A 10,269-nucleotide genomic window follows, 5' to 3' on the forward strand; every position below is an offset into this window, starting at 1 on the left:
CGTATATATTTGTGAAGTCTTATCTGTCATAAACAAGAGATTACGGGTTTTGGGGCACGTTTTTGAGATGCTAGATGGAAAGCAGAGAGCCTCCATTCTCCCTTGTAACAAGCTAAGCCGTTTATTAAACCATCACAGTTACTCCAAAGCTGTTTAATTAAGGCAAAAATGTAGCATAGTTAAGCTACAAATCCTGCATAGTTCCTCTTTAAAGTGATATTTCTGAAGTGTTTGATCATGGAGCAACATGCTGCTATATGCAAATGTAACTTTATCAAACATGAACTACAAACAATGACAAGGCCAATATTTGTCCAAAGGCTTCATTGCATTTGGCATTAAAACAATATGCTCCAATAATATCATGACCACCAACTGATTATACAAGACAAAGGTCAATGTAACAGATTGTGTGTTTACCACATTTTAAAAAGGAAATTGCGATAACTTTTGACTGCTCTGAAGTAAGCTTGTTGTTTTAGTTGTTTTTCTTTTCTCTCACGTTTCCCTGGAGTCTGAGTCTAACCCGCATCGTCTACAGGAGCAGCTCTTCAGCCAGGAGGTCATTCAAGACCTGACCAACATGGTGCGGGAGCTGCTCATCCAGTTCTACAAGTCCACGCGCTTCAAGCCCACACGCATCATCTACTACCGCGGCGGCGTGTCGGAGGGACAGATGAAACAGGTCGAGATCGGCTGCTGTGTTTACACTCCTGTGGCTCCTTCTGTGTAGGATATGTTTCAAGCGCATGTATTGTGTACTTCTGTGTACTTTCAGGTGGCGTGGCCGGAGCTGATCGCCATCCGTAAGGCGTGCATCAGTCTGGAGGAGGATTACAGGCCGGGCATCACCTACATCGTGGTGCAGAAACGTCACCACACTCGTCTCTTCTGCTCCGACAAAGCTGAGCGGGTCAGTGGGGAACGCTTGTGTTTTATTTTCACAGTTTTCCTACTGCTCTTGTTTTTTTTTTTGGTATTAACTGTTGTTGTCTCCCACTGTTCGACCGCTTCCAGGTCGGGAAGAGTGGAAACGTCCCGGCCGGCACCACAGTGGACAGCACCATCACACACCCGTCCGAGTTCGACTTCTACCTGTGCAGCCACGCTGGGATTCAGGTGAGAGATTCAAGCTTCACACGCTTGAGTGTTACAGACCATAATCACACACAAACTGAATCCTGAATTAAGTGTCTCAGCTACAGTGGCATGAAAACGTTTGGGCACCACATTCTTTTGCAGGGTGTTGCTTTCCCCTTTTCATCTTAAAAAAATAAACTGATATTGCTTCAAATATTGCCTTCGCACCTTTTGAAGACTTCCACTTGCTTTAACTGTTCACATGAACAGAAGTTTTGACCAGGGTGCCCAAACTTTTTCATGCCACTGTACATAAGAATTCACATGCAACTTTGAATTGTTTCAAAGCTGGAGAACTGGAGAAAGCTGGAAATGTTTTGCATAATCAACTGAGGCTGGACAATTAATCGAATTTTAGTCGTGATTCTAATTTTGGATCCCAACGATCTGAAATGTATAAAATGGAAAAACTTTATTTTTTTTATTTTGTCTTTTTCCTAGACTATTGGGATTTTTTCCAGTTAGAGTTTTTTTATTACTTCTTTAATAGACATGGAATTTTATTCTGAAAGACCGTCTTTTCTGCCCACATGTCAGTTAATTCATAAAAGCAAATGTAGTGACTCATTGTTGGCTAGTTAGTTAGTTAGTTAGTCAGCTCCACTGGCCTGTTGTTACTGGTTCATTAAACGTAATCGTCAAAGTAATCGTGATTTCAATATTGACCAAAATAATTGTGATAATGACTTTGCCATGATCATATTTACCTTCAATAAAACAAAACGATGTTTGAAGCCCATCATTTCAGTGGAGTGTGGTCACCGCTGTAATCATGCGTAATGACAAAAAACATCTTCTCTGACTCATCTGATTATTTAGCTGTTATCTAAGGTGAAACACGACACACATCCTTTCACTCCTACTACTCTCACTGAAGAGTCTGATCTGAACACTCACACTGATTGGTCGGTCAGAGCGTCTCTTGTGTTGCACTTCATCACATGACTTTTTTTTTCCCCGTGCTCCGTCCCTTCCTCAGGGAACCAGTCGTCCCTCCCACTACCACGTCCTGTGGGATGACAACTGTTTCACGGCCGATGAACTGCAGCTCCTCACCTACCAGCTGTGCCACACCTACGTCCGCTGCACTCGCTCCGTCTCCATCCCAGCGCCGGCCTACTACGCCAGGCTGGTGGCTTTCAGAGCCCGCTACCACCTGGTGGACAAAGACCACGACAGGTGAGGAACTAAAGTCTATTCACGTGATGAGACTTTTCTCTGCTGCGCGACAGTATTTGAAAGGCTGAGGTTGTTATGAGTGGATAATGTGTTTAAAGTATTCAAGACCGCCGTTACAGTTTAGAAGGATGAAGTGTGGACAGACTTTTCTCAGCTTTTTAAACACAAGTCTCTGTCAGGAACTTCCCGCACTTGACAAATGTTGTGACTTTAAAGTGAAGCTCCACTTTTACTTTCAGGAATAATTGTTATATTTTGGTTATTTCAATCAATTTATTAGATTTAATGTTGTTTTCGGCATAACACAAACAGTTGTAGCAGCCACAGATGAAGAGAGTTAGAAAAACACATTTGAATGTGTGCAGGAAAAAAAACAATGAGTTAAGGAGGACATTATGTGACCAGGAACCTCTGCACAGGAGAGTTGTTTTTCTTTGTTTGCGTGTATTTTGCGTGTATTTTGCATTTCTGCTGAGCACGATGAGCTTTTAACACGTGATATTATCTTGTATAATTTACGGAGTAAACAGGAGATAAAGCCTCTCTGTTCTGACAAACACTTGTGATTCTCCAGAGTCAAGACAATTTAAACTAACCACACCTCTTACAACTCGATTAATTCATTAATGTCCTGTATTTCTCTGACGTGTTGTTGTTGTTCCTGATGGAGCGGTGGAGTAAACTCTTGTCTCTCTCTCTCTCTCTCTGCGTCTCAGCGCTGAAGGCAGCCACGTGTCGGGCCAGAGTAACGGCCGGGACCCCCAGGCATTGGCCAAGGCCGTTCAGATCCACTATGACACCCAGCACACCATGTACTTCGCCTGAGCTAGCGAGCACGTCAGCCAGTCCATCCGCGGATTCCCCCCTCCCCTCCCCCCTTTTCTTTTTCTTTTCCTGTCCTTTTTTATCTTTATTTTTTTGCCAGTCTCTCTCTTCTTCTCCCATTTCTCTCTCTCTCTCCTTGTAGTCTGTCTATTTCTCTTCATTACTCACTCTACAATTTTTTTTTTCTGAATCTGCACCAAAGCAGCTCTTGGACAGAAGAAACCCGCTGCGTCTCTGACCTCCAGCGGTTTCTTTTTTTAACGGAACAATCTCCAACCAGCGTTCCCAGTCGAGCTGCCTTTCTAACCAGCAATCCAGCACTGCGGAGCCCGACGGGCTTCACAGAGCACAAAAGGAGGAAAAATAACAAAAAAAAAAAAACCAACGAAAAAACAAAAACAAACCACACACACGTATATATACTATAAGTTGAGCCATTATTTTTTTAGTTTGTTTTTGTTTTTTCTATTTGAATGTCTGCACTCTTGTGTTTTGTAAGATACACTGAGCAGAGGGAGTGGATGGGCACAGTGTGTGTGTCAGCGCAGCTCTTCAGCTCTCCCAGCTAAGCAGGACTCTTATCTACTTTTACCTCAAAGCCCCTTTGGGCAAAAATCTGTCACAAGGTCTTGGGTTTATTGGGTAGTGGGGAGGGAACTCTACATGAAAAGAGATGGAGGGGAGTCGACCTTTTGAGAATGATATATATATTTTTTCCTTTTTATGAGCGTGTGTTTTAACTTTTTCTCCTTTACAGTCTTTTACAAGCGAGGTGACCAGGGTGTCCATGCCCATTATTACTTTCCTCCCATTTTAACAAAGAATACACAAGTCTGTTTGTGTGCGTGCGGGTGCATGCGTTTGTGTGTGTGTGTATGTGTGCGCATCTCTGTATATACATGTACTGCTGTATGAGTGTGTTTGTGTGTGTGTGTGCACGCGTTTCATGGCAGGCCACTGAATTGTAAAGGGAAATCAAGGAGATAACTGCTGTAAATGCCTCAGATTTGTTTTTATATTCACACATACAGTACAAATAAGCATATATTTACATCTATAGAGCAACTTTGAGACATATGACGTAAACGGGGCCTCGTGCAGGCCGGTGGTGGGGTATCTGTAGCAGGGCCGGGGTCACTTACTAAATGAAATCGAATTGAAACGTCTGCTGGGATTCGCACCTGCAGGAGCTGCGTCTGCTCCGTCCGTGCCTCAAAAACAACATCGTTTAAAAAAAAATAAAAATAGAAAGAAAATCCCAGGAAATATGAAGCAGCTTCATCCGTTTCAGGTAGTGAGTGTCGCCGGGTCTGATGTGTAGCAGTAGTAACTGGTCTGGCCTGTGACTGGCTCAGCATTGGGACCTGTTGGACGGCTGAAGGCATTAAACACAATACGGTCTTATCAGCCTCTGTGTGGAAAAAGCGGGATCTTATTTTTTTTTCCTTGGACCTGATTATCCGAAAGATTATATTCTGATGACGACGATGATGATGACACTGCTGGACGTTGCTTTTTTTTTTGTTTGTTTGATTGTTTGTTTTTCTTTTTTGAGTTTTCGTAGATTCAAAAGGCCGGAAACCATCATAGTTTTTTTTTGTTTTTTTTGTTTGAGGTCTCCTTTGTTAATACTGGCCAACTCATTGCACTGACCCGGGACGCTAGGCAAGCAACAGAGGGCACTCTCAATCTCTCTTACCTTTATGCATTTATACATATGAATCAACAAAGCAGATTTGTAAAAGTTTAATATAAGATGTTTTGTGGTTATCTTAAAAAAAAAAACTGTTGTTTAGAATTAGTAGTTTACCATTGTTGTTGTTGTTATCGTTGTTGTCAATGTTGTTACTATTGTGATGAAATTTTAAGGATGGCAGCAAAAGCCACTTCTATAGTTACTAGTGCGACTTCAGGAATTAGACTTTGGTTGTTTGAGCTGCAGGTTGAAGGAGTTCGAGCTTTTGGGTTGGAAACCTCGTTTTTTGGTTTTTCTGTAGCGTTCTGGTTAACGGTGAGAAGAAGATGGACGAGTTCACGCTTCCTCTGTCGGTTCAGATGCGTGTCGAGGCCGGAGACAGATTTGACGGTGGTTGTGTAGCACTCCAACTGGTTTTTTTGTCCCTCAGCTGATATCGGCTGCTTTTGATCGGAGAGTTGGAGACAATCAGGGATTGTTAATCGGGGACTGAACCGAGATTATGGGGTTTGTCGAAAAAAGCAGTTTGCGATAGGCAATGAGTTGAATTTTTAGACTTTTTAAAAAAACGCTTTCTATTACTCTGTGTGTATTTGAAGTATACCCATCTTAAAGTCTCTACTATTTAACGCTATTTGTTTCCTATTTTTATGCATTTTTAACACTGGATTAAATTGACAATAAGCAGAAGCACTGCCCGAGGACCCCTGTAAACACAGCAGACTGTCACCACAGGGCAAAGAAGGTGGTGGCGGTGGAACAAGTGGCGCCCCCTGGTGTTTGTGGTCGGGGTTAAAGAAGCAAGGATAAAGAGGGGTTATTGGTTTTTTGTGTTTTTTGGAGAAACAGTCGGCGTGCACGCCTCATCAGGGGGGGGCAGCTCAGCGAAAACGCTTTTGTAATAAACCACCCGTAAAGCAGCAGGTTTACTATGAATGAGTTTGAGCACCTGCCTGTTGGAGGCGTGGGCGCTGACGTCGGCCCAGAGCGGAGGCAGCAGAGGGAGGAGGGGGGTGGGGGTGGGGTGGGAGTTAGGGGGTGGGGAGGGGGTGTCCATGGCATTGCATGCAATAAGTTTCACTGTTCAAAGTTGGCAGATCTGTTTCTCTTAACATGCACTAGTTTCACCAGGCCAAGCTGTGGTTGACAACTCATGTGGCATCTCTTGACAGCAAATGATTTGATGTTTTTTAATATAATCAATATTCGATCATTGAGCTTCCGATCAATGATCAGTCCCTGTTTGTAACGGCAAGCAATACGAACCCAGCTCTAGTTTCAAATGTGGAAAAACAAAGCTATAATTCTACTCATTGTGGTCGTTGGTCTACTCTCACTATTGTGTCTCTGTACTTTTTTGATTTCTTTTTTTTTCTTTTTCTTTTTTTTTTGTTTTTAATTTCTTTGTTTATTTCATTTGCTTGTATCAATCAGTGGGAATGTGCATTTGGTGGAATAGTTATGTAGGCTTTAGACAATTTTCTTTTCAAGTAACAAAATTTAGACTTTGCTCGCCTGCATGCCAGAGTATTGTCCTTTTTAAAAAAGAAAAAAAAAGAAAAAAATCTTTTTGAAATCATATTTATTATGAGAAAGAAAAAAATATAAATGCTTTTTTTTTTTTTTCTTTTTGGGTAAACGTTTATCAGCTTGGTGGGACTGTTTTAGGCTAGCAATATTTGTCCAGTCTCTCTAAGATGTATTTTAAAGATTCCTACACAAATGTCAGTAATTTGGGAGGTACAAGCTGTTTTCTGAGGCGAGCGTGGGGGGGAGGGGGCGGTTCTTTGCGTCGTGTCCAAATCCAAACGAGGTACTTTCTTCACACCTGGACCCGTCAAAGACCAACCCCCCCTCCTCCCCTCTCTTCCTCCATCGCCAGGTTGCCGTAGCGAGCATCCATTTTTTTGTCTCCTGGTTCCTGGTTTGTACCTGTGGCCACACCTTTTTGACGAAGGGGGGGATGGGCGGTTTGGGGAGTGGGTGGGGGCTCTCCTGTCTCCATGGCAACTCTGCCGACCCCTCGCAAATGCACTTCCTCTTTGTGAAGGGGTCTCCGTGGCAACAGTGGAGCAGGATTTACCTCTTTTTAACCTTTTTAAAAAAAAAAAAACAACACACACACGAACATCCACGGTTGTTTCTGTGCCCCGATAGAAAGAGAGCATGAATTATTTTTTAAATTCCTCTCACTTTGATATATTGTTATATCTTAACAGATTTGTAATTTGACATTGTGTATTGTGTATTTTTATTTTATTTTTCTCCCTTTTTTCGGTTCCTTTGTTTCGGGGGTTTGTTACAGCTCTGCTCTTGTTCCTTTTTGATTTGTTTTTTTTCTGCTCGTCTCTTTGAAGCTGTGTGTGATCGTCTCTATAGCAACAGAACCTAGAATCGGAACACTCCTGCTCTGTGAATGGAACGTTCCGATCCTGTGAATGAACGGAATCCTTTCTGACCAGGTGTGAGAGGGGGGCGGGGCGTGTTCTAGCTCCACCCCCACCCTCACCATCAACCAGCAAAGGGCTGTTCGCTCACTGTAATTTGCTACTATGAGACATGTTCAAATCTTGTTTTGTTTTTTTTGTTTTGTTTTTTCTTTTTAGCCTGCAGGGAATTCTTGTGTTAATGTGCAAAGTAATAAATTGGTATTTTATGCCTATAACACAGTGTTTGTCTATTCTCGTCATTATTCATAAACCGTGTGTGATTGGACGTCCTGTATGGAGCCAGTTGACCAATTAACACCAAAGCCTGTGTTTGTGTTTTGTCACTAGATGGCATTCTTTACCTTCTTTACCAAGGCTATTGGATCCAGTGATGATTGAGAACAGTAAAACATTAACGATGGTAGGCTTGACGTGATCACAGCACCTTAATGATGACTTATTTTCACAAGTTATTTCTCCTATTGTGTTAAAACAATAAGTGTTCATCCACCACACCTCAGGTGCCTATGTAGGAAAATCCTTAACACCTCCACACAAGATTCACACTGACAAAAAGTTTATGCGTGTAATATATATTCAAAATTCCTATAAAATTTTCTTGACATAGTCACCAGTAGCCAAACTCATTTTCCCTCTAACTTTGGGGACAATGTTGGTGTTGAAGCTGTGAGGACAAAGCTTCTGTGCCTGACTGACACCTCAGGTAAAATAGTTCACGTCGTCAGCAGCTACCAGCTCTAGGACAAAAACACTGAATAACACCAGTTGTTGAATGAGAAATTCTGTATTTGTGTAAAATGTTATAAAGAAAAAAACCCACACACCTAATTCACAACCTTACATGTTGATAAAACTAATTGCTACATGGAAAATCTAAACTACTGCAGTGCTTATAAGGCTGAAAGGCATTTTACTACTTTCCTGTATTAGACTCACACACACACACACACACTTACACACTTTTCCATCCATTCACACAGGAAAACAAACCATCACTGGTATGTGTCGCCTTCCTCTGCCTCCCCTTTTGTGTATCCATCTCCTCTCTCCCGTTTCCTGTGTCCCGTTGCCGGTTGTCATGACCACCGTTACCAAGGAGAGCGGAGGCTACAGAAGAAAGGGGGGAAACCTGAACCACAGATCTTGATGCCATGATATTTAATTCATCGGCTCAGTGTGATGCAGATTGAGCGGGAGCGCTAACTCTTCTTGGGTAAAGGGGGAAATGCCTGAATCAGGAGACAAAGAGCTGCTGTCACGTCCTTCTGTTACACTTTGTTTATTTCTCCTCCTCCGGTTGTTTATTTAACATATTGATTATTAACTTCAATAAATTACCTTATTTATATTTCAGCTTGTTTATGTTCATTTTGTTGATAACACAGAGGTTTGGTTGTTTTGTTTTTACCTGTCACCTGTGTTTCTCTTGTGGCTTTTCAGCTTTTTCAGCCTCATTGTTAAAGGGGCTGTGTGTGTGAGCCCACTTTGTACAACTGTTTCTCTGTCAGACTCAAAAAAAAAAAAGCAAACTGAAAGCTCGTCTTTGTAAAAAAGCCCCTTTAAAAAAAAAAAAAAAACACCAGTTTTTGTAGCGTAGAGTGACACAAACCTGCGTAATCCCCATTGTAGAGGCCTCCCCCATGTTGTCTTTGTGCTAAAGGATCCACCTACAGACACCGCTCCATCCATCCCTCCCTCCTTTTGTTGTCTCACCCTCTTTTGCCCTCTCCCTCGCTCCCTCCCCCTTTCATCACTGGGTGTCTGTATTTTCTATCCTAGGGGGTTCAGTGTGTGGCATTTGCAGGGTTTTTATTTTGACCGTCACCAGCAGTGGGACTTGGAAGATGAACTGATGCTCTATTTAACCCAGAAGTCTCAGTATCCGGCCCTGATTTGATATTAATGCTCTTGTTGGAACCGGATTGACCCATTTGGGCTGCGTAGATGCCAGAGGAAGCGGTCGCAGGAGGAGGGGGGAGGGTGAAGCCAAGCCGAGCGGCTGAAGCCTGGCAGTGAAGTGGCCTCGTCCAGGAACCAGGAGCGTTTATTGTCAACAAGAGAGACACTTCAGCTGGAAAACAGCAGCCACAAGCGTCTGGTGAGGTTTGTTTTCCCTTGGAGAAGTGCTTTTTTTTATTATTATTATTACAAATCTGCTCAAAAAAGTGACTGGAAGAACTTCTATTGACCTACTCCTCTGCAGCTCGGTGGATATTTGTTTTGTTTCTTTCATTCCTTGAGGACAAAACACAGGATTTCTGTGAACGAAGAGGTAAAAAAAAGCTGCACGCATTTGTATTCGGTGTAATCAAGCATCACTATTGTGACCCTCGCTGTGACAGGATACACTCATAGCAGCATCGGTGGCCTTGAATCCAGGTATCAGGTTCTATCAGCCTGATCCATCTCTGGTAAGGCTACACCGAACCAGCAGTGACACTGAAACACACCGCAGCTCAACAATCGACCTCCTGGGATTGAACCACGGTCGAAGGCGAAGAACCAGAACACCGCATCCACGTAAGACAAGAGAACCGGCCTGGCTGAGATCCATTTCATCCACACTGGCCTGGACGGTGAAGCCCCGATTGATCCTGCCACAGGTGGCTGCACAGCTATCGGCTCCTCAATAATGCATTGACTCGGGCTCTCGAGTGAAAAGGAAAAGGGGGAAAGTGTGTGAGCCTCTGATGCTGTGAGCAGGTGGATGACTGTCAGAGAGAAAGCAGGCGATTACATCTGGATAACCCAGTGACCCCGTGGAGGTGGAAACAGAGCAGATGTTGAGGAGAAGAAGAAAAATGGCTGCTGACAAGTTGACACTGGGTCGAGGACCTTGAAAAGCTCGTAGAGACAGACCAGCGGAGCACAGCAGTGGACTTTAAAGACCAAACGAAGGACAAGTACAATAGGATCTCGCCAAAAAGGACAACCGTAGCAGTTCGAGAGTGAGATATATAAAGACTTGTTTTTGTCGCC

The 10,269-nt window shown here is 43.1% G+C and overlaps 1 protein-coding gene across 9 annotated transcripts in view; it reads left to right on the plus strand.

Annotated features, from left to right (window-relative positions):
- ago4 (argonaute RISC component 4) overlaps positions 1-7,467 on the plus strand; it is a 28,292-nt gene extending 20,825 nt beyond the window's left edge. For 3 of the 9 annotated variants that reach the window (XM_083982635.1, XM_083982636.1, XM_083982631.1), the window contains exons 15-19: positions 511-685; positions 779-913; positions 1,018-1,119; positions 2,120-2,319; positions 3,036-7,467. In XM_083982635.1, coding sequence (XP_083838761.1) covers positions 511-685; positions 779-913; positions 1,018-1,119; positions 2,120-2,319; positions 3,036-3,144 — 721 coding nt within the window. In that variant the 3' untranslated portion in view covers positions 3,145-7,467. Of the gene's footprint in view, positions 1-510; positions 914-1,017; positions 1,120-2,119; positions 2,320-3,035 lie in introns of those variants that run through there. The other 6 variants (XM_083982632.1, XM_083982633.1, XM_083982634.1 and 3 more) reach the window with 3 other exon arrangements.
- Positions 7,468-10,269: the final 2,802 nt, after the last annotated feature.

This window comes from Trachurus trachurus (genome assembly GCF_905171665.1).
Source record: "Trachurus trachurus genome assembly, chromosome: 11".
In the NCBI taxonomy this organism is placed as follows: domain Eukaryota; kingdom Metazoa; phylum Chordata; class Actinopteri; order Carangiformes; family Carangidae; genus Trachurus; species Trachurus trachurus.